We start from the raw sequence: 25,703 nt of genomic DNA on the forward strand, positions 1-25,703 counted from the left end.
GATTCTTACAAAAGATGTCAGTTCTCTGCTCTGCCAAGCCCACCTAGAAGGCAATGCGGAAAGAGGAAGGGAAAGTAAAACCTAGTAATACAGAAAGATGGTAGCAGGAGTGACAAAGCACCACCAACCACGAATACCTAAGCAATCTGGTGCAGAAACGTCTTTGTAATCTTTTTAAGGATTAATTCATTTGAAAGGTAGTTACAGAGAGGGAAGGAGATACAGTGGGAGATGGAAAAAGAGAGAGGGAAGAGAAGGAAGCAGAGAAAGAGAGAAGAAGGAAGAGGGAAGAGAGGGAAAGACTATTGAGAAAGAGGAAGGGAGGAAGGAAAGGGGGAGAAAAGAGGAGAGGGAGAAGGGGAGAGGAAGAGACTTTCCATATACGAGTTCACTCCCCAGATGGAAAACAGGAGTTGGGAACTCCATCTGAGTCTCCAACATGGAGACCCACTGCGTTAAGCCATCTTCCACTACCTTCCCTGATGCATGAGAAGGAAGTAGCACGAGAAGCAGAGCAGCCAGGGCTCAAATTAGTGCTTCAGTATAGGATGCTGATATCACAAAGGCTTAACCTACTGTGTCACACCACTTCCTCATTGATCTTTCAACCTTCAGCAGCTTCTAGTTAATGATTAATATCTTTATATCTTTTTATATGTGATTATTAAGCATATTCAAAGTCCCTAAAAGGGATTTCCTATTTAAGTTATTTGAACTAGGTAATCTAATGTTTTTACTCTGAATATCAGTAATGCAAGTTTTCTATTGACCTTATTTTAGGGATTGGAAGAGAAATGTTAGTGACACAGCTAGGATGTAATCACACAAAATGCAAGTTCCTAGGAGTCAACGTACAATAAAGTGTCATGAGAGACAAGATGGAGAAATTGATCTTAAAAGTTGTTACAATGTCTTTTTTCTCTTTGTACTGCCAGATGCCCTAGAATCCACTGACTTGTTCATTTGCATCAGAATTATGTACATGTGCTCTCATACATTCATCTACATAGACCATACATGTAGGCTCTCCAGCCTGTCCACCTGAGGAATAGAATTCTGGTTCACTGCATTCCTAAATGAATGTCTTTAGGCCTTCCAATGTCTCATTGCAAAGTAGTTCTAAAAATATCTGCTTCACAGGACTCAAGCTAAAATTAACTACCAGCTATCAGTGAGACAAGAGATCATGACAGATGTCATGATGGGATTGGGAAACGACAATATTAAACAAAGCAAATTATTCTGTTAAAGATATGGGCACTTTTTTGGAGGTGTCTTTGCAAAGGTACCACATAATGCTCAGTAAGGAGCCACATCATTTTTTTAGATAAGCAAAAACCTGAAAAAAGGCAGAAAGTTGAAAATTGTGAAGATTGTCAAAACAGCAAGTTTAGACGTTAATACCAAAACTCAGCTTGTTAATATTTTTAGCATAACCCTCACCATATCCAAAATTCCTACTCCCAAATTATTTGTACTATCTCACTCATCATTACAAAGTGAATTATTAATTTAAAATTTTTTGCCTGCTAAGGAAAAGAAATTATTACTAATTTATATATTTTCAAAAGGGAAAAAATATATGTTAAAACATTGGGTTTAAGTATATGACTTTAGTGAAAAAGGTAAGATCCTTCTAGAAATAAAAATTGCTGAGGCATGGCAAAGAAATTTTAAATCGTCTTAATTCACATTGCTCTTTCAAAGGAGATAATGGAATGGACAAGGACACCAGTTCTGAGATTCTCCAATTGAAGAAAGACGACAGGTTGAGAATAGAACCCATCCAGAAAGCGTCTTGACAAAGGAAGATAAACTGTGATAGGCGTGAGTTCCATGTGTCACACATGCAAACCAACATGCTACAAACCAAGTGTTAGAGAAGAGATGAGTGGCTGTGCGGCACTATATAGTGCTGCTACAACTGAGGACACAGCAACAGATCAAAGCAACCCACATTCCTGCTCTCATGGGATCAGCTACGAAATAAAAGGAAATCTGTGGATACATTTTACAATTTCATATTGTTGGCCAGAAAAGGCCTCTGTGAAAAAGTGTCATTTGAATAAACAACTGAAGGTCATAAAAATGAAGGGCAAAAGAATCCAGAAGGAGGGAATGTCAGCTGCGAAGGTTCCACAGGGTGTTAATGCCTGGAGCTTTTAGGAACACTGAGTTGGCCACCACAGCTGAAGCAGGGTCAATCAAGCTAAGTATCACTAGGAAATACAATCAGAGAGACATTAAGAAAACAGATCATGTAAGACTGTAAGACAACCTCAGCGCCCTCACAAGGCCTTAAGATTTTGGTCTGATTTTGTAAGCTAATGAAGGATTCTGTGCAAAGTGTTAATGGAGTACAACAACGTAATGATAATTAATACACCTGTATCCCATTTAGGTTTTGTGTTCAGAGTTAGTCTATTTGGACTTCAAGGAAGTTGTGTGGGGAAAAATAGAAAGACGTTCATATATTGCTATTAGAAGAACTACTTTTCAGATACCTGTGGCTTCTTCAACATCAAGAAGCAATACACATGAGAATTTATAAGATGAATAGAAAGACTAGGTACCAGTTCAAAAACGAACTGTATTGGTAGATGATACGCATATACACGCACACACACAAAGTCAGGTAACTTGTGCAAGTGCTAGGGTGCATATAATCAGTACAGCATTTCTGAAACATTGACAGTTCTTCTAAAACAATTTTAAGAATGAATACCCCCAAGCCTGTTAGCTTACTTTATATATTATTTTGCAGAGAAATAATTATAGATATTTGTAAATAACCACAACAGTGTATCAGTTTTGTTTAAAGCAGAGTTCAAAGATTATCCACAAAATAGGCATTGTTTTATATTTATGGTGCCAAACATTTATACCTCCACAGCTTTGATATGACCCAATAGTGCTGGATTAAAAATGGTTGAAGTTCTTCAACACATTTCTTAGACAAATGGGTTCTATGTCCTCTGTTAATTTGGGTCAAATTTGAGCTACTTTGGTGAATAAGAGATGTTAAATCAGATTCCAGACATAAATCATAACAATTTTTGAGCCAGAGACAAGAAACCAGAAGACTACAGGAAAAGAAAAAAAAGGATATTACTGTTATAGCTCTAATCACAAACTCTGTATTTCAAGAAAGGTGCATAACGCTTAACTGCTTGACAGATATTAATTGAATACATCCTATTCAGTGAAATAGATTTATTTTGGGTGAGATACTAAACAGTTAAGGAAAGAAAAAAGTTCCAACAGAAATAGAACCATGTGCAAATGTTCAGAAGTTAAACCACTTAGGGACAGCAAATTATTCTGGGAGAAGAGCGTGGAGCCGGCAGGTGAAGCAGTGAGGAGACGGTATACAAAGCGAAAGATGTGAGCAGAGACAGATCATGATGCGACTCCCACGCTGTCTAAAGAAATTGGGTCATTAGAACAGAAGCAACGGGAAACACAAAGAATTTAGTAGACACAATTTGCTCAAAAATTACATTAAAGAAAAGTCTTTAGTTGCAAACTGGATTGATGAACTAATGAGAACACCAAGCACAGGGCAAAAAAAAAAACAGTTGGAGGTTGGTGATCTGGAGCAGGTAAGCGGTGGGAAGGAAGATAAAGTTTGAGTAATCCTCAAATTTGGTTCATTGAACAGGGGTACAAATCAAGAAGGAGAACTTGTAGTTAAAACACAGGATTTGGCTGAAAACTTGAAGAATCTGCAGCGAGGGGAGAAGATCTGAAAGAGGGTTAGAAGGAAGAACATGGCGGCAAGTTCGCAAGTCCTGATCTGTCAATAAGAGCTCCTGCTGCATCCAGCAAATTGCCATTCTACCTCCACTGTGGTTCTGAAAATAGTGCATTTAAGGAATATGGATTTACGAGTTGGTAGCCCATGCTGAGAGCTCAAGTCCTAGAAACAAATCAATTCAGCAGTGTGGTACTGCTAAGTCATATTAATCATAGCATCAAAGCACACAGTGGCAATTTGTAAAGAAACTATTTTCTGCACCTCTGAATATATATACTGAGTTCCATGTAAATATCATGAATAGTGGTAGCAAAAAGCAGAAATAGTGAGACACACATGGGCAGAAGAAACCAATTTAATCTTTGTGTTCAGGAAGTGGCACAATTAATCATTAAAGACCAACCTAACATTTTCATACTGATAAGAAACCATTAACTTGAGTAGTGAGTCCATGCACTTATCCTACCTCTGGAGGGATGGTGTCTAACTATAAGACTCAATGGAGAGGGCCCAGCATGGTGGCCTAGCAACTAAAGTCCTCACCTTGAATGCGCTGGGATCCCATATGGGCGCCAGTTCCAGTCCTGGCAGCTCCACTTCCCTTCCAGCTCCCTGCTTGTGGCCTGGGAAAGCAGTGGAGGATGGTCCAAAGCTTTAGGACCCTGCACCTGCGTGGGAGACCCGGAAGAAGTTCCTGGATCCTGGCTTCAGATGGGCATAACATCAACCACTGCGCTCACTTGGGGAGTGAATCATCAGATGGAAGATCTTCCTCTCTGTCTCTCCTCCTCTCTGTATATCTGACTTTCCAATAAAAAATAAATATTTTTTTAAAAAAAGACTCAATGGAGAAGCTTATGAACAACTTACAGGTCAACTAGATAAGACATGCTTACTTACTATGCGCATGAGATAAAACATGTTAAGAGGATTTGGGAGTCTTGTGCAATGTTTCAAATGGCTAATCCTCCCCTTACAAGTTCTCATATTCCACATGGGCACCGGTTCATGTCCCAGGTGCACCACTTCCCATCCAGCTCCCTACTTGTGGCCTAGGAAAGCAATGGATGATGGTCCACACCCTTGGGATCCTGCACCCATACAGGAGATGCAGAGGAAACTCCTAGCTCCTGGTTTTGAACAGACTTGGCTTCAGCCATTGTGGCCACCTGGGGAGTGAACCAGCAGATGGAAAATCCTTTCTCTCTCCTTTCTGTATATCTGCCTTTCCAACAAAAATACACAAATCTGAGAGAGAATTTTGAATATCACAGTGTGATAAGAGCTCTGATTCTCACGCTGGCAGCTAGTTGATCACAGGAAAGTAAATTGTGGATGATTTTTTCCTTGGTAAGTCAAGCTCTTGTATTCTAAGTTTGCTTGACTTGGTGGTATTTGCAAGTCAGGATACCAAAGATGGCCTTCACATTTATGAAGGATTATCCACAGAAAGAAAAAGGAAAGGCAAACATCATTAATTAAATGCTGATTACAAAGCAGAAACTGCTAGGTTTCCTTTCCTTTAAAAGCTTTCTACATGCCCACAAGAAAACTCACCAGTAGAAGATCAAAGTTTTGCCTGTGGTGATGGAGTAAATGACTTAACTAGGATTAAAACGCTGTGCTACTGAGAGTCAACATCACTTCTCACTACCTGCAGAGTTTTCCAAAGCGAATAGCCACCTGCTGTTTTCCAAATTAAAATTGGCAGCAAAAAGGGACTTTGGAGCTCTTTCGTGGGCCCCCTACACAGTGCAGAAGGGGAATCAAATTTCCAAGCTTAGGGTTCCTGGAGGAAAGATTCAGAACCACTGGTTGTTTTGAGGAAAGTGTGTGTGTGTGTGTGTGTGTTTAATGACATGAGTTCTGTCTCTTTAGGATGGAATTCATGCAATCCTTGCCAAAGGGCAAGAGAATTGGAATAAATGATACTTCAGGCACACAGACACACACACACACAATCACCTATTTTATTATTAATTTTCTAAGGTTGTCTCACTTCAAAACAGTATCCCTAACACTGAGCATACATATTGTTGTTAAACGATTACATATCTCCAAGGTATAAATCACATAATGATGTTTGAAAATAAAGACTTGATATTCCTTCTACATCATCACATTATGAAGATGAAAATGTCTGCTTCCATGATTGCTGTTTTGGGTATCTGCTTGCAGACAGATTAATGATTTGTAAGCAGCTATTCGCTTTCAAAAAGGGAAAGCCTCATCAAGCGTGCCTTGCATTTAACAAAGAATTATTTTTTCCACAAACCAGATTCATATAGCCTACCTCCCAGTTCCAACTTTTCTCAAAATATCAAGAAAAATTACCTACTTCAAAGTAATGAGTCCTGCTATAAATGAGAAGAAAAACACACTGTTGCCAGGTAACGAAGATGACGTCAAGACATTTCCCCCTCTCTCCAGATGGGCACTTTCTCAGCATCTGTGATTGCACACAGCTGACATGACACTGTCTTTATAACTGCTTCTTCCCAACCACAACTTCTGACATTCCACTATCTAAAATATTTTTATGAATGACAAAGAGGTTACTTCACTTCTATTAAACTGAAAAACAAAATGTCACCAGGCAACAGTGAGGCATTCAAATTACTCAAAGACTGCACTTTACCATTTGAAATTAGCCTAGGCTATCTCATGAAAGAAGCCCAGGTCACCAAGCAATGCCTACCCCCGGTTCAGTCCCAATCCACCATTCGCGTTCCATAAAGTACATATCACTCTAATTCAACCCATTGTTTTTGAAAATAGAGGCATGCATTTTAAAGAAACACTACCACCATAGCCCAAATTAGACAAAAATTTAAATTACTAGATAAAATCCAGAAGCAGGGGATGACAGAGACCTTAAAGATAAAAATCCAAAAAGCAGCTTGATTTGTATTTTGCCTCAAGATCTACAAGAGAGCCTTTTGTGCAAGTGGCTATTGGCACCCAAGCCACAAAGACCAGGTTTTCGAAAAATTAAAGACTGATTTCTGAAGGTGCTAGGCATAAGACACCCTCCCACTGGTCAGGCATATCAGCAACCTGGAGTCTGACACTTTGGCTTGAAGAAGGTACTTTATAGTAAAATATAAAGGTTTCTTCATGGGGTAAACACTATTCATCACAAGTTGCACATCTGGCACTTGGTCATAAAATGCTTAGAAACAAGAGTCACAAAGCTTCCAGTGTGATTTCCACAAACGAGGAAAACTCCCTATGATATTAACAACCACAAATGAACATATTAAAACCATCCTACAGTAAGTTTATCAACACGGAGGAGAGCAGAACATCCGAATCTAAAGAGCATCACTTCAGGACGAGATGTGCTTAGATTTTCTCTACTTTTGAAATCCCCACTCTCAGCTAAGTGCTTCATGTTTACTTAGGACGAAGGAGACAGGGTCTGGTTATGCCACAGTATTTCCCCCAAAAGATCTCTGTTTAGAATAATTTAATTTCATGCTGGGATTAATTATTTAGTTTTTTGGCCATCATTATGGCACAGTGGGCTGAGCTACTGCCTTGACACTGGCACTCAATAGAAACTCCAGTTCATGTTCTGACTGCTCTAAATCAGATTCAGCTCAATGCTAATGTGCCTGGGAAAAGAGAGGCTGATGTCCCTAGTACTGGTTCCACCACACCCACATGGGCGGTTTCAGTGGAGTCAGTCCCCAGGCTCCTGGATTCAGCCTGGCCCTGCTGTGGCTGTTTCTGCCATTCTGGAAGTGAACCAGCAGACAGATTTTTCTGTCTCTCCCCTTCTCTCTCATTAACTACAACTTTCAAATACATAAATAAATAAGATAGATAAAACTTAATAAAGTATGCTATTTTGTAGTTTTCAATCTTGTAAGTAAAGTATGTTGCTGTATTTGCTTTCTGTTTATTTCGTTGAAAGGCACAATCTCACATTCACACACACATACAGACAGAGAAATCTATCCGTGCGTTTGCTCCTAAAATGCCTGCAAGATGTGGGAATGATCCAGGAGTCAGGAAATACAACAGGTCGCCCACATTCTGACAATGGCCAAAGTGCTTAAGCATCCTGCTGTGTCACACGGGTGTTCACTAGCAGTCAGCCTTACTGTATGTCAAAAACCTCCCAGGCTAAGTAATCTCCAGACAACCAGAGGATTAAAACCAAGTATGATCAGCTTTACCAGGTTTTGTGGCTAAAATTCATATGTAACTTTCCTGCTTTAGAGCTGCATACCACTAAACTCTGACACAATAACACAAGTCGTCTAGACACATTTTCATAACATAATATTAGGGTGCACATGCCCTTCATTTTAAGAACTGCAGTCAGCTGAGATCATGGGACCTGCTCCAATAAAATTCAAATGATCAGTTTTGTATTAAAAGAATAAGAATACAGACTACACACAAGCTATATTTATTACAAAAACAAGGTTTCAATGAAAACTGTAGCAGTTCAATAATTATGAAAAGATGTACTCTTATTACTCCAATATGTAAATTCAATAGGGCTCATGCAGAGATATACTAAGATCAATCATTAACTTCTATCATTACCAATGTCTCAATTCATTCGGTGACTACTGTTTTGTCATTAAAATAAATTCTGTGTTTGTAAATTCTATCAAAACTTTTCTTTGTCCATTAAACTAATGGGAAAAAAAACAATATAGTGTGGATCAAATCTGTGATTATTACCTTATATCAGTATATCACCACTACTTATAAAGAAGGATATCCTAAATACATTCAACCTACATTTGATAGGAGCTACACTGATTTTCCTTCCAGCAGGTACACTTAATCATGAATTCTATCTGACTGAGTAAAATTTTCATCATTTCCCCTAATAAAAGCCACAGTGGAACTTGAGTATTGTAGGTTTGCAGTCACTGTCCTTAAATCACTGACTAGTTGAAAGTCAAAGAGAATCTATGTGGGATTAATTTACAGTAAAAATGGGGGCTCCAATGTGTGTTATTACAGTCATTTCTAAACCAACACTCTATCTTAAAAGAGACAGAAGAAGGAAAAAAAAATGACAAGTGGGCAGAAGTCTCAAAATAAATGTCTACTGTGTTTAAGTCTTAATAATTAATCCCTGAAATTAGAAGGAACTTTTGGGATATTAGGTAATATATCTGATCTCTCTCTCTCTCTCTCTCTCACACACACACACACACACACACACACACACTCTTCCTGCAAAGTTCAGCATGCCCTTCACTGACAGCTCTTCCTTTCTAAAACCATGCTTCATGTTTCATTTCTAGAAAAGCTCCTCTGAGTACTAAAAATGAGCTATAGCAACACTGTGTTTTATCTAAGATTATACTACTGAGGAAAATGACATTCTATTCATTATTTTGTACATGAATTACCATATTTTAATGGAACAATTATCTATTCCCTGTGTCTTTCCTGTTAAAATTATGATTGCAGTACCTTTATTTCTCTTTGTAAAAAGTAAGCAAAAAAAAAATTAGACAGTAACACAGATATTTTTAATAATATATGACTATTACTGAAAATAAAATATCTACCTGAATGAGAATCAGGTTCTTCTGCAGATTTATGAATCAGACACAATCCTTTTATTTCCTTCATGAAAACAGTGCTTACATTAGTGCAATCCAAAGCAAAAATTTCATGCTCCACTGGTGTTGATAAACAACAATTCTTTATTCAAATATTCCTTTGAAGGGTGGAGGGTGCTCATTTGCTCTCACATTTTCCAAAGACCAGCTCCCAACTTAGACTACTAGCTATTTAAATCAACAAAAGGTTTGACCAAAAGGTGTGAGTCATTCAAACCCTGATGGTGATAATGCATATTACTTCAGTTACAAAAATAATATGGTAATGTAAATGTAATGACAACCAAATACTTTCTTACAGTTCAACTTTATTAGTGTATACCTGTTGCTCAACATATCCTTCACTAACTCAAAATTTTACACTATAGTCATTAAATGACTAATTTGTACACACGCATGAATGAAATCAGAGAGCAAATGCATGCATTCTTACATAGAGAGTGTTCACAAAAAATCTAAATTTATTAAAACATCAATGTCTGTCAATAAAAGGATGATCCTACTGAGAGCATAAATTCGAAAAAAAAAAAAAAAGCCAAAGGTAGCTCCTGGAAATTAACCTAATTCATGAGTATCATTTAAAAATATTTCATTTCCCTTGTCTGAGACTTAACAATAACACAAAAAGCATTTTCCTTTTCCTCTGATTGAACATCAATGCAGTATCACCTCAAGGAAACATAATTGCTGCAAATGCTAAACTTCCATTACTGTTCAGTTTCTGCAGCATGCAACTTTGAAAATGATTACCTGATTTATGAAAATCCAGTCAAAAGTTGGTGCTGTAGCATAGCAAGTAAGGCTGCTGCTAGTGGCACCAGCATTGAATATGGCACTGATTCAAATCCCAGCTACTCCAGTCCAACTCATTTGCCTGTGAATACATTGGTGAGAGCAGCAGAGGATGGGCCAAGTGCTCAGGCCCTGGCACCTACACAGGACACCTGGAAGAAGCTCCTCAGCTCCAGGCTTCAAAGTGGCCCAGGTCTGGCCATTGCAGCCATCTGGGGAGTAAGCTAGCAGATTACTCTCCCTTTTCTCACTCATTCTCTCTTTTTGTAACTCTTTATAAACATTTTTTTTTAATAAAATTTTTTTAAAAGGAAAAGAATTAATCTAGACCCTAACTAGATATTGTGTTAGCTAACATCCGCACCATCTCAGATAAAATTATTTGAAAATACAAAGGCAGCCGACTTACCTACCTATCCACACTCATGTACACATTTCTGCAGTTTAATTGGACAGATTGCACAATGACATAAAATTGAATGGTGGAGAGAGGAAAGGCAAAGGCAGTCATTTTCTTTTTTAGTGGAAATCTACTGTTTTCCACAGTAACAAGCTGCCACTGCAATCAAGTTCCATTGACAGCACACTGACATAATGTGGCTACTAATTCCTCTGAACTAAACCATAAAAAAATAAATAAATGAAGGTTCACATGAAACTCAGTGCCCACCTGACACTATTGGCTTGCTCCCTAGACTGTCGGTCAGCTTTCCTAAGTCCTGCTGCAAGAGCTACATATTCCTACGCAGACTATCATGTAAAGGTCTATCTTTAAGAAAAATAATAGATGCATAATTTTATTTATGAGGTGATAGTTTCCTTCCACAAATATCAAAATAGATACCATTAAAGTGGAGAGGAAAATATGAAATCTTTCTGTAAGGATTTATTTAAGATCATTTGTGGTAGATTGGGAAGCAGCCCTTTACATTTAATCAGGTAAGAAAACTATCAATAGAGGTAAGATATTTTCAAGTTCATGGTCAGGAAAACATTTGTTAAAACGTCCTGGCTATTTGGGAATAAACACAACTAGTGATATATATATTTTGCAGAGACAGTAATTATTCACTTGTTTTTATATATTTCCCAACATCAATCTTTTTCCAGATTTAGTGTTAACTTCTGTATTTTTAGCATCAAATATGAATGTAGGTAAGTTTTGGTAAATAGACCTTGACAGAAAAAAAGCCCTACAAATAATCTTCCTCTTATGTTAGGAACATTTTCTAATGCTCTAAGCATTCACTTTATAGTTCATTTTACAAAGAATATAGAAACCTCATCTTCCCAAAGATCAATTCTCGTGATATAATCCAGTAGGATTTATCAGGATAAAAAAATATGTACAATACCAAGCACTGCCCTTCAGCTGTAGACATTCACTTGAACCTAAAGACTAGAACCATTTTTAGAAAGCAAGCCTAATTTTTGCAAATGAATTTCATCAATTTTTAACCTAGATTTTATGTTCCCTCTCAAATGCTCATAAAGTACAGACAGTGGAAAATAATGAGCCACATGGGTTGATGTAAATCATGTAAGTAAGGGAGTGCTAGCTGACCATTTACACGCCGAGGCTACCAGGCCATTCCCAGGGTCACAGGACAAAGGCTCTGTGCGGAGGGGATCAGAGTTCAGATAATCCACACGCTCACAGCTGTGCATGAAGCCATTCCTCAAAAGCAGCGGCAGGACGGATTTACTTTTCATGTTTTCTAAAATATGTATTTTAAAACTTAAGATGAGAATTTATTTCTCAAAGTTAACCTAGACGGAGATAAAGAACAAATAAGGGGCTAGTGTTGTGACATAGAAAATAAAGCTGCAGCCTAGGAAAGTGGCATGCGATACGGGCTCCAATTTGAGCTTCCATTATTCCACTTCCAATCTAGATGTCTGCTAATGTGTCTGGAAATAAAGCAGATGTTGGCCCAAATGTTTGGATCCCTGTGAGAGGTGGCATGGAGCACCTGGCTTCTACTTGACCCAGCTCTGGCCTTTGCAGTCATTTGAGAAAAGCATGAGCTGGTGAACACTCTCAGTCTCTTTGTTCTCTGTATCTATGCCTTTCAAATAAATATATCAGAAAAAAAAACCTAAAAAAAGAAATAACTGAGTGAACAAACTGCATATATGAGTGGATCTTCAAAAGATTCACGACAAACAACGAATTGTAAAAAAGCGTATTAAGCACTTCAAAAAATGCTCACACATAGAAAACTTAAGCTAGCTTATTATGTTTGAGAAGAACTGGAGTACTAAGAAGGATAGACTATGAATTTGAAAGGACCCTGTATTAGTACAATGTGAATTCGTCTAAACTGAAACAAGAACAAACATTTAACTTCTGATGAAGCCTGGGCAGAAAGACAGTGAAATAATTGAGGTTTTATGAAAAGATTATGGAGAACACAGTCCAGAACAATCAGCAGTTTGTGGATGAACTCATCTTAAGAAGGGGATGGGACAATGTTCAAAATAAAGCCCATAGCAACTTATCATTAATCTTGTTCATGTGCTAATGGACAAGGGCTAACAGCTGACAACCAAACTAACCATCAGGATCATAAATATCTCAACTGACTTACATGATTTGACTGAAAGGGCCAACACTGTTTCACTAGCGTCCCTGCTCACTGCTCTCTAAACAAGAGCAATTCTGTAAGAATTATGAAGAGAAATCATTAAGCATCTCTGCTGCAGTCTTGATGAATCGTTTCTAACTTGTTTTCTCATCTTTAAGTCCTTTAGTTAATGCACAGTAGACAACATACACATGATAAGATTAAGCGAATCCTGAGTCCTTAGAGATGTACTAAATCACCTAGTAAATTGTGTTCAGCTTGATGGAGTTTTGATAAAAAATATTTTTCATTTTTCATTTTTTTGTGTGTTTCTGGAATGGAGAGGGAGCATCTGTTGGGAGTGAGTTTTGCCCCCATCCCCTCCCCACATTCCCACCCTGCACAAAACACCTGCTGCCTCAGCTCTATCTCCTCTGGGGCAGGTCATTTTTAATCTTTTAATTATACTTTCCAGATACTTTTCAAGTTCCTCTGTTTCAGAGAAAATAATTTATGTGCTTTGAATGCTAAACAGAAAAGGTTACATTTTATGCAATCCAAGAAGTTTGACAAAGAATACTATGAGAGGAACAAAGCTGCAGAAACACTCTCAGGGCTGATGAAACCGGGCTGTATGAAAATGTGTGAGAGCAGATTTGAGAGACGGAATATTTACATTAAGGCAAGTAAGAATGCCAATGCCACAGCTCAAAGGCAAGCGGAGTATTAAAGGCTCAATGAATTCAACATATAGTTCAAAAGAAAACCTGCGATGTAATACCTCATTGAACAGAGGAAACAAGACAAAGAAACTGTTAGTACTTCAGACCTAGGAATCAAGCAAATTGCGGCACTAACATCACTCATATACACACGGCAAACAATATAACACTAGAACAGGTACTTATTTTTACTAAAATCAGGACCTCCTGCATCTTGAGTTTGCACCTGCTGGCCATAGTCAGGCTTCCCTCTGATCCTTGCCATGCTTTTGAGCATTTCTGCAACGACTCTGTACATGTCTGGACAAAACTTACCGGTTTGCCACCAGTGATCTAGGACAGGCACCCGGAAGACCTTTTTGGACCACTCCAGAGTCTCCACATCACATCGTTCTCCAGCTACAAAGAGTGTTTTGAACCTAAACGTAAGAGACAGTAAATGAAAACTATCCTTTCGAATCATTGTCATCTCAAATTTTTAAATGCTGTGAAATACGCAAATAATATCAGAGGAAAGTAGCCCTATTGCTGATGTATCATTACGCAGAATGGTTAAAGATATCACTTACTTGAGCCCAAATGTAACCAAATGCACATGATGGAGCTAGAGTAATATGTTTCAAAAATTAAACAACTCAGAAAATCAGTGTTCAGAACAGCTATTTTGATCTCTATCTGCCATCATCTTCTAATGATCAAAGTAAAACTTTTCCTCCTCAATATTACCCCTAATTTTAATTCCAAGTTTGAATGCTATACTCTACCTAACAATATATGGGAAAACACACTCGTGTCAAATAAGAAAAAGTGGGGAAAGGAGGGAGAGAGAAGTATAGAGAAAAAGGGTTTTAGTTGTTTTTTGAAAAACACTCAATGCGTTATTTTTCTACATATTTTCTTGATTAAAAAAAGCTACACTATCTTCTAACATAAATACTCAGGGACTAAAATTATTTTTAGATAGGGTATTCAATGTTTGGAACACTGTAGCTACAGCCATGAACATTACCTTACTCAGTATGCTCCAATTTAAATAAAATTTGAGCCACAGTTACAAGGAATATATGCAGTATAAAAATTCTAGTGGCTAAACGAGAGAAGCCAAAATAAGTTCAAACTCATTTTAGCAATATATTTGATAAAAACCAAATTTATATATAATATTTCTGCATATAATAAAACTTACTAGTGAAACGTTTTCTTTTTCGTACAAAGTCTCAATTTGGATTTATAATAGTTTTAGAACTTAGTAGGCACATGTGACTTGAGGCAGAATAGAGCTAGATCATGATTTTCCAAAGGGGAATACTAGTGTAGACGTAGAAAAGTTTTTATTCAACAGTTGTAACGGTTTGGAAGTATCTTCGGTGCTCCCTCTTAGTACCACAATATTAAAAGCCCAGGCCCTAGTGTGGTGAATTTGGAGGCTGTGGATGCTCTAGGAGAAACTTTCTGTGGTACATGCTTAGGTCATCCGGTCATGAGGAATTCTGCCTTCATCCACTTGAGATTATTGAAAAGGTATTCTGAGAAGAAAAAAACTGTACCCTTCTGTGCTGCCGCTCTGTCTCTTCTCCCAATAAAGGATGTGCTAACTCACTTTCACATGTACTTGTATACCCATCCTTTACCATAACACCAGAACTAAACCATGCTAACTAGCATCATGACCTTTACACCTTTACTTCTGGAGCAGTCTTCCTCAGGTATCTCATAGTGATGAACAGGTAGAAGATACAATGCCACACACAACAGCAGCAATAACTTCATCTAGTTTGGATGCACGAGCATATGTAGGCATGCAAGTATTAAATGACACTAAGAAACTTCATTATTCAATATTTTATAAATAGCTTACCATCACAACAGCTTTGAATATTAGGGGTTTACATTTAGAGTTTGGGTTGGGTTAAAATGCACATGTATATGAAAATGACAGGCAAAAATAGCATTTTAGTAGCTGCCCTGTGACATAGTTCTCAACAACACAGCCGAAATCTCCCAGGAACTTTCCTTTAACACAGTGATTATTTTTAAAAATGCACTGATAAAGACAGAGAAATCAATTATCAGGTAAGAATACATTTCTGCTCTTGCTAAGAAACCAAAAATGTGCTTATAATTACAGACTAAAAGTGGATTACCAAACATGACTGTATCTGAGAGAATTGTTTTAATAGAAAGAAATTATTGCATTACTAAAAGCAAGTTAAAATAACGAAAATTAATGCACTCTAAAAGCTCTATGATTTGAAGTCATGTAAAAACAAGATTTGAAATGCCAACACCATACTGTTAACACCAGGATTGGCAAGTCTTAACATATTTTGAATTGTATCTTACTCAAACAGTTTCCTGATGTTTTATAAAATATCTTTGATGAAGGCCTTTGTGCACTTAAAAATTTGTATTAAAATTTCTTAAGTTATTGATATCCAATATTGACAGGCAACAACTGACAGAAAAGAGTGCCACAAGTATCACAGATAACATTTGCAAAATCTCTGGGGCCGCAGGTGACTGTAAGCAACTGCAGATGGTCAGAACGTTGTGCCTCTGCTTTATGTGAGCAAATGATACTGAGGGCACAGAAGTCAAAAATGTGAAGTATTGATGACACGATGGAAAACACCATAAGTTAAAAAACATTAACCCACAGTACACACTATAAAGCTTACATTTGTTACTGTGGTTTTTTAAGCTGGCTGGCTGTTGTTTTTCTCCTTACATTTTAATTATATTAGCAATATTATGGAAGCAATTATCATGCTAACACGAATAAGCACAATGGAAAGGTATGATATTCTATTTATTGGAAGCATAGGAAATATTGTAAACTCATTAGCAGTTTAGAAAAGCATCAACATAATGCAGATTGTTCTGTTCCATAAATATGCTAGAAACTAACAAGCTATTTGTTTTAGGACTCTGCATAAAAACATTGATTTTTTAAAATCAATTGTTGATTGTCAACTGTGTAGCATTAATAAAGCTTATATTTTGGAATAAAACTTAACTATGCAACAACTTTAACTCCTATAACAAATATTTAAGCAAATGTACTTAACACTGAATTCCTCTTAGTGAACAAAATCATGCTAGGTAATGTGCTGTAAGCAGACTGGTTATCTCAATTACTGAAGTATAGCTTCAAATCAATTAAATCCTTAATTGTACATAAGTGATATTCTCACATAATACTTTATACCAAAATATGAGGAAGCCTGCTGGAAGGTAACTATCCAATCTCAAAACAGGTAAACAGTGTTCTAACAATATAAACGGATACAAAATTGTATAACCAAATACACAACAGGGAAAAAAAAAGACCTTAGGGAAAAAATTACAGAAAATCAGATAGTCTCATTATCAGACATAAACTTTAAATAACTCTAATGTATGTGCTTATGAAAATACATATATGACATTACCAGGTAGCCAAAAATTCTTCAATAATAATGTCAAACTGAAGTTTTTTTAACTGAAAAGTACCCCCAAAAAATAAACTTGCAAAGTCAGTGAAAGACTAGACTCAATTGAAAATATTTGCTACCCAAAATATGAGTTAGAAGAAAACCCACCAAATGCCAACTGGAAAGCAAAAGGATAAAAAATTTAAAGTGATCTAGTAGATGCCAATGGTACTATAAAAAAAAGCTATAAAATGTAATAAGCATCAAGTTTAAAGAACCAGAAGCAGTATTTGAAGATTAACAAATGAAAACATTTAAAAATAGATTTAAAAAGACCAATACAAAAAACAATTTGAATTATAAGGTACTGAACTCATTATACTTGCCCACAATGCAAACTCCAGGACCATAAAATTTTCTTGGTAAATGTTACAAAGAATTCATTTAAATACAATTAATTTTAGAAAAATTCTTTCAGATAATAAGGGAATAAGATTTTCCAGCTATGTTTTTTTAACATCACCACAAACACAAAACGAAAACCAATGATAATACAATCATACATTCTGGTGAAAACAGGAAAACTCTAGAATAATCATAAATTGCTAATATGTAAATTATTTTTAAAGATTTATTTGAAAGGCAGAGTTAACCAGAGACAGAGAAAGCTTCCAGCCATATATTTTCTTCCAAAAGGGCTACAACATTCCCTGCTCCAGTGCCTCAGTGGTACAGAAGGATGGCCCAGGTGCTTGGGCCCCTGTACCAGTACAGTGGCCTTCCCTCACTATTTCTGCTTAAGGTATACATTATTCATTATATATATATATACATATATACATATATATACACACACATTATAAGTCTACATTATATAATTATAATATATGTATACTTTCATATATATATATGAAAGTCTTTTTAAAGACAATAATGTAGACTTGCAATCACAAATAGTATTTTAAGAAATATAAAACCTGCCATACACCTAAAGTGAGATCAGTTTCATGGCTTACCAATTTACTGGAGATGCATATATCAATCTTAAAATTTTGTATTTATTAAACAGCACTTTCCAAGATGTTTATCAAGACTACCACAGAAAGATACACTGAATATCTTTTTAAAGTAAATGGAAGATGTGTAACATTTTAACTGTTAAGTATAATTTATTTCCCTTTAGCAGTCTTATCCTCACATGTATCTGCCAGTAAACTCGTGCTTTCAATTTTCAACCCTGGTTTCTACATCTGCACTGCAACACTTTCATATTCATGTGTCTAATTTCCTCAGCCCTGTCAGTGTTAGCCCAGGGTCACAGAAACCTCAATTGTTCTCCCATATTATCAGTCTCAACTTGCTTTCTATTTAATAAAAAGAACTTCTCCCTAGGCTGAAGTTTTTATTCTAGCAATGGAGGGAAAAAATGAAAACCAAACATTTTGTTGTTTTGAAGCATAATACTGGCACAGAGGTCATATTTCTCTAAGTTCTAAAAGTTATTGAACTTTACTTTTTCGAAGAATGGTAATTGGCAGGAATCTAAAAATGGCTTAGTAATAAGAACTAGATGCTTCAATTTCTCACACGCAGCTCTACGACATTCCAAAGGCAGCCAAACAGTCGCTCCAGCGCTCACAGGAGCACATTCAGAGCTTTGATGATGGAAATGGTAGTACTTTCTCAAGATGCTTTGGCTTTGTAGATGCTCTCATTTGTGCGAACCTTCACAGTCACAGCTACTGAAACAGAAAAGTTACTTCTTTGGCTGTCAGCATCTATGTTAAAATGGATGTGTGTGTTCATGCACTCACTCCTCCCTCACTCACAAATCCATATGCCCTTTGATTTATCAGCATGATTTATCTTGTCTCGATTCAAATGTGCATGTAGAAAAAGAGGAAGTTTCTCTCATGAAATGTTTAACTTCTCCAGAAAACTTACAAGGGTGGAGAGCAATATAATGAACTTGTATGTACACAATTTGCAGTTTCATGACTGCAAAACGATGTATTTCCCCAAAACCTTTCTATTTTCCCCCCACACACCTGCCTGCACAGCCCAGCAGGTACCCAGTTTTTCATTTTAATGTAGTTTTGCTTTCTGCCCTTTTATGTATAAATAAACAAAGCTTAACATTTTGATTTTTTTCAGATTATTCTTATTATACAAATGATGAATCAGTTTTGCTTAATTTTAAGAAATGTGTGAGATGTATTTCATACCTGAATAAACTCATTTCTGAGGCTCTGCTTTTGCTACATGCCTGTGCATTCATTCTGCATAAATATAACACAAAATACTATTTTTATACTGTCCCGTTATTGCATTAGACTTAGCAGCAGCCACTTTTTAATCTATTTATTTACTTAGGTTTTCAAGTATGATTCATTGCCCCCATTTGTTAAATTTTTCTCATTCCTATCAATTCTTATTAGTACTGGCTGGGTCATTTACCTGGGACATAAGTTTATCTAATATTACTAGCTGCTTATTAATCTATACTTATAGTAACAAGGTTAAAAAATTCTGCCTGTGATATCCTCACTAGTATGTGTCACTGGTAAAAATTAATATTTGCTTACAAAGAGGAAGTAAAATGCCATTGTTGTAGATTCATTTTCTAGTTCCTTAATGATCTCGAATATTTTTAATATTTCATGTTATCCCAGTTCCCTTTCCATAAATTAGCCATCTAAATATTTTGCCTATTTGCCTATTAAAATGTTTTCCTGATTTCTTTTTTTAAAAAGATTTTTTATTGGAAAGTCAGATATACAGAGAGGAGGAGAGACAGAGAGGAAGATCTTCCGTTCACCGATTCACCCCCTCCAAGTGGCTGCAAGGGCCGGAGCTGAGCCCTTCTGTAGCCAGGAGCCAGGAGCTTCTTCCCTTTTCCTCACATGGGTGCAGGGTCCCAAGGCTTTGGGACACCCTCAACTGATTTCCCAGGCCACAGGCAGGGAGCTGGATGGGAAGTGGGGCTGCCAGGATTAGAACCAGTGTGTTATGGGATCCCAGTGCATGCAAGGTGAGGACTTTAGCCACTAGGCTACCATGCTGGGCTCCTGATTCCTTCATACAAATATTTTTCCTAATGGTTTGTAAATTATGCTTTAAAGAAGCATTCCGTATAAAACACATAAAATGGTCATTTATGTTTCCTTCTGAAAACCTGAATCCCTTGTTTTTTAGTTTTAGCCTTTAACCCTACCAATATTTATGTATGTATTTAGCATACAAATATTATAGGAAGTGAAATTTCTATAAATATAACCAATTATCTCAGCACTATTTATTAAAGTCTACGTTTACTTTCATTTGTTAAGCCACTTTCTCCATAAATTAGTTTCTTACATTCTATTTGTTAATTCTTGTTCCAATGCCTATTTTCAGTAGAAGTAGTTTAAATCAAATTTCTCTGTCAAATAGAAGATGACTTCCCAGGAAACGTGGGAAGCTTGCAACACCCAGAATCTCACATCATACAATGGTTCAAATCCCGACTGCTCTACTGATCCAGCTCTGCCCTGCCCTGCATGGGAAAGCAGAGTAGGGGCTCAGGGACTTGGGTTCCCCTCACTTGCAGAATATCCAGACGGAATTCAGGCGTCTAAGCTTTGGCCTGGCCCAAGCCAGGCTGTTTCGGCAATTTGGTAACTGAACCAGTAAAGGGAAGATCTCTTTCTCTCCTGATTCCCCTTTCTCTCCCGATTCCCCATCCACTTGATCTTCAAATATGAGAAATCTTTAAGAACAAAATAAACTAAAAAAAAAAAGCAAAACGAACAAACAAACTAACTAAAAAATAAAGCACAACCTGCCTCTTACATTTTACCCACATCTATTTAATCTTTTCCGTTTTTGGAGTAAGCTTTTAGTTAAGATTTATCTACTTACTTATTACAGCTACAGAAGGGAAGTTACAATTATTATAGATAATAATTACATAAATTTAATAACACATTTCTTCAATTTAACCACTACTGTTTTTTGGATCTTAACTGTTTCCCTTTAATTTTTTTTCTCATATAAAAATTTTCGTATTCTAAGTTCTTATCCCTTCGTAACAATCTTTCTGCTTTCCTTTTCTGAAATTGATACGTGATGTCTTTTCAGCTCCTCAGTCTTCTCTCCCAAGTTTCTTGTCTATTCTATCACTTCAAAAATGTACTTCTCTGGGCCTGGCAGCGCGGCCTAGCGGCTAACGTCCTCACCTTGAATGCGCTGGGATCCCACATGAGTGCCGGCTCTAATTCCGACAGCTCCACTTCCCATCCAGCTCCCTGCTTGTGGCCTGGGAAAACAGTTGAGGGCGGCCCAAAGCCTGGGGACCCTGCACCTGTGTGGGAGACCTGGAAGAGGTTCCTGACTCCTGGCTTCATATGGGCACAGCACCAGACGTTGCAGTCACTTGGGGAGTGAATCATAGGATGGAACATCTTCCTCTCTGTCGCTCCTACTCTCTGTACATCTGACTTTCCAATAAAAATAGATAAATCTTTAAAAAAATGTACTTCTCTGCATTGAGTTCTTGGTAGCTTACTTAATATTATTTGTAGGTTTTAGTAGATTATTTGATTATGTCCAGGTATTTTTGTTAGTTTACCCATTCATGCTATTTTTTGTTGCATGTTCCATAATAAAATTTCTTACTTTATGACACTGATACACCTGAGCAAATTCATTTTTTAGTGTTTTCACAACACTTTTAAATGAATCCCATCTGGAATAACTTAATTGTACTAGTGTCAGAATTTTTCATATAATTTAAAATTTTATTTTTCAGGATCTATTTGAAAAAAATGTGTTTTAGTTTTATTTTTGTTTATCTCTCTGCTACACTTGTCCTTTAACAAGATATGTAATACAAGTAATGTCACTATCCCCAAAAAGTTCAATGTCAAAGGTTGTCAACATTCCCAGTGAAACCTGGGACAGCCGTTCTTGTTCCAGGAAAGCTGGTAGGCAGTTTAGTTCAAACACTAGCCACTTGACTTTTTCGGCCTCATTCACACTCCTAGATCAAAGCTTGTTGTGAATCCCATCAGCAGGCAACAACTGCTGTATTATCAGCCTCCTTCTATGTACAGTGACTAAGACTCTACACCCATCTTCAGGCACTGAGCTGCTCTGATTCCAATGAGCAAAGTGGGAAAATACTGAGACCTACAATGCTGACTATGCCTGGTTGTACTTCTAGCAAAACCACTGGCTCTAGAAGATCTCACAGCTTTGCAAACAGAAATGTTTGCCCCATTTTAGGCTCATCTCTAAGTTTTACTTAGTTCTCTACTGAGCAGAAGCTTCTGACCCAAACTATTTCTTTGTAAGGAGATGATAATCATAGCATCTACTTTTAAGAATACTGCGCTGAGGGGGCCCCAGAGCGATAGCCTAGTGACTAAATTCTCACCTTACATGTGCCAGGATCCCATGTGGATGCTGATTCATGTCCTGGCTGCTCCACATCCCTTCCAGCTCCCTGCTTGTGGCCTGGGAAAGCAGCAGAGGATGACCAATAGCCTTGGGACCCTGCACTCGTGTGGGAAGAAGCTCCTGGTCCCTTGCTTTAAATCGGCTCAGCTCTGGGCCTGGTGGCCACCTGCAGAATGAATCAGCAGATGGAGGCTCTTTCTCTCTGTCTCTCCTTCTCACATACATCTGCCTTTCCAATAAAAATAAATAAATCTTTAAAAATAGTATGCTTAAAAGCATTAATATTAATTTTGTTTATTAGCAGTGTTCTGTGGTTAATAAAGTAAATTAGCTGTGCCTCTGTGGTCTGAATAGCTAAACATCAGATCAAAATTGATGTGTCCGTTATTTGTGAATAACTAAAATGCCAGTAGAGGAGCATGATCAGGAGAACTTGCCACAATTTCACTTACACTAAAATCTCATATGCCATGTCTATCCACACTGCTTGAAAACAATAGTGAGCATTTGGTATTATGCAAAGGATGATTTTTTAAAACCAGGTAAGAGGGGCTGTTCTATGGTGTATCAAGTAAAACCATCACCTGCGACACCAGCACCCAGTTAATTTCCTGGCAGCTCCACTTCCCACCCAGCTTCCTGCTAACAGTCTGGGCAACAGAAGATATCCAAGTGCTGGGTCCCTGTCCCTCACTAAGCAGACCCAGAAGACACCCCTGGCTCTGCACTTCAGACTTACCATCTTCAAGCTGTACTCATCTGGGGAGTGAATCAATACATGGAAGGTCTCTAACTCTTGCTTTCAAATAGATATACCTTAAACAAATAAATAAGGGTCGGCATCATGGTGTAGTAGCTTAAGCCTCCACCTGTAACGCCGACATCCTATATGAAAGATCTCTATGTTTCTTGTTGTGTAACTGAATTTCAAATAAATTAAATAATCCTTCAAAAAATATGTATGGATATGTAAGGAAAGCTAAGGAAATGAAAGCCCCATGCCCTACAATCAGGGGGCACCTGTCGGTAACAACACTGCAGTAATTGCAGTTACTACCTTCAAGTCCTTAGAATCAACTTCTGGGTATGGGGAGTTCATAAACACCCTAAGGCATATCCATCAAATTCTACCTTCCTATTCTTTGAGCTGGAATAAATTAAGCTCAATTGAACAAACAGGAAGAGGGCAAATATAATGTTTATTTTATGAACACCCTTTTAGTGAAAGTATTTTACACTGTCATTCCATTTTATGTAAATATACACTGATATGTGATTTTCCTGAAGAGAGGAAAAATAAAAATACCACCCTCAGCCAAATTGCAAAATGTCTTATGCAAAGTAATGTCTGACACCCACTTAAATCCTCTGAGTCCTAATAATGTAACACTCAAACACTCTTGCACTCAACAAAGACGCAAACTGCCTTACATCAAGCCCATTTTTTTTACTTCAAACCACAAAAATCTCTCAAATTAGTCTAGGATAGTGACCTGTTTCACAGAGTTCAACGAGAATCGATTGAGAAAGCTACCTGGAAGACAGAAATTACTATAATTATATTTGAATATACCTATCCTTAAATAAAAATGGATGCCAATAAACCAGCAGAAAAATATCTGGACTATTCAGAGCACAGTATTACAGAAGTAAGACAATCTGCTTCACTCTTTCACGACATGTAAGCTGGACTCGAATCATCACATTTTATCTGTGTACCTTAATCTAAATATTTTCCCTCTGTATTTCTATTGCCAAGATAGGCGAATGCTTATTTTACAAAGATATATATGTTTGTGTATTATTCATAAAAACCAGCACTTATGTCCTTAAGGAAAATATAATTAGGGTAGGTAAAGAAGAAAAGTAGGTATTTTGGTAAGACTTGAACTGAAATAAACATGATATAGTAATCTTAAGTATTTATACTGAGGTTAGAATTCCAACTAATTTAAAACTGTCTTTGGAAATCATTTTAAAAATCATTGAAATTCTTTTGGGCCTTTTCCACAGAGGTAAAGCAGTAGCAAACAAACCAGAATGCTCAGTGATTCATGTAAACTGCCCTGTGTTCCCCAACTTCACCTTGTCAGTGAGTACTGCTTCCCCAAGGCTGCCCCAGGGTCCTGCTGACGGATGGCTCTAATGGCGGTTGGTGCTGTAAACAGGGCAGCCACTCCATGTTCCGCAAGCACGCGGAAATAAGCACCAGCATCTGGTGTTCCCACAGGCTTTCCCTACAATGAGATTCATTTAAAATGCCATTGAGTAAAATGCCTCATATTTCATTGACACATCAATACTTGCACATTTAATACAATAGCATTAATCACAACGGGTTCTCAACGAGTCTTCACTTAAAAATATTCCCATTTTCTATAATAAATAAGACAAACCAAGTACCCATGCAGATGAAAAGCTCTTTGGTTCATTTCAGCATCCTAAAACCTTCCCAGCATTATTTTCTTCAAGCTTTGAAAGATGTAAGATCAGAAAAATATACCAAGGTCATATTAAAAACATAAAGCACTCTCCTTTCCCCTTCCCCATACCCACCCCCCATGGTGGATTCCTCCACCTTATTGCAGTATTACAATTCAAATCCAGTCATAATTCTTTCATTGCAAGCATGCAATTTGCATAGTGTCCAGTATCTTATTGTCGAGATAGATTCAACAGTTTCTCAGGGAGACCATCTCTGGTCTGAAGGCAGAGCTTGCAGAATATTGTCCCAACCCATTAAAAGCCACAAGATAACATCAACCACGGTTTACAGCCTTATGGAGTTAACTGACATGGTATTGAGTGACCAATATGATTAGAAAGTGCAAGTTCTTAACCACATCCTGTGATTGCTTCATTGACATTTCAATTTTAGTATATACACAAACTTTAAAGTTAAACGTCTGACTCCAAGGAACTGCCCTGATTGAAAACAATCCAATGAGATATCCCTATATGTAACCTATGTTTTACTTAAAATGACACACATAGCTGATAGCAATGTCACATTTAAATATAATAATTTTGGCAAACTACAAAGCTAAAACTAACATCAGGCTGTATTAATAGATATTTCTACAAGTTTGGAAATGAGTAAGATAACAAATCAGTACATGCAGAAATTCTAAGTGATTCTAAGATCTAAACCAACCCAGCCATATGCTAAAAATTCCATAATCAATTCCCATCAGTATCAATTTCCTGTATGTTTAATGCAAGGAATATAGAATGTTAATACATATTTTCAAAAGTTTTGGCAGAGATTTGGATAAACAAAGAAAAATTACTTTATCTTGAAGAATGTATTTAAGGCTTAAAAGTACTCAGGTATCTCAATTTTGGTAAATCATATTTGTCCAGAAAATTTATCCATATCTTCTAGATTTCTCAACTTATTGGCATCCAGCTTT

The 25,703-nt window shown here is 37.1% G+C and overlaps 1 protein-coding gene across 1 annotated transcript in view; it reads right to left on the minus strand.

The window, feature by feature from the left end:
- ACSS3 (acyl-CoA synthetase short chain family member 3) overlaps nucleotides 1–25,703 on the minus strand; it is a 154,235-nt gene that overhangs the window by 37,507 nt on the left and 91,025 nt on the right. Inside the window, exons 8-9 of the mRNA XM_040989908.1 lie at nucleotides 24,376–24,527; nucleotides 13,754–13,857 (exon numbers count right to left, since the gene is read on the minus strand). Coding sequence (XP_040845842.1) covers nucleotides 13,754–13,857; nucleotides 24,376–24,527 — 256 coding nt within the window. The remainder of the gene's footprint in view (nucleotides 1–13,753; nucleotides 13,858–24,375; nucleotides 24,528–25,703) is intronic.

The sequence above is a fragment of the Ochotona curzoniae genome, unplaced genomic scaffold, assembly GCF_017591425.1.
Source record: "Ochotona curzoniae isolate NIBS_2020 unplaced genomic scaffold, NIBS_Ocur_1.0 contig_1014, whole genome shotgun sequence".
NCBI classification, from domain to species: Eukaryota; Metazoa; Chordata; class Mammalia; order Lagomorpha; family Ochotonidae; genus Ochotona; species Ochotona curzoniae.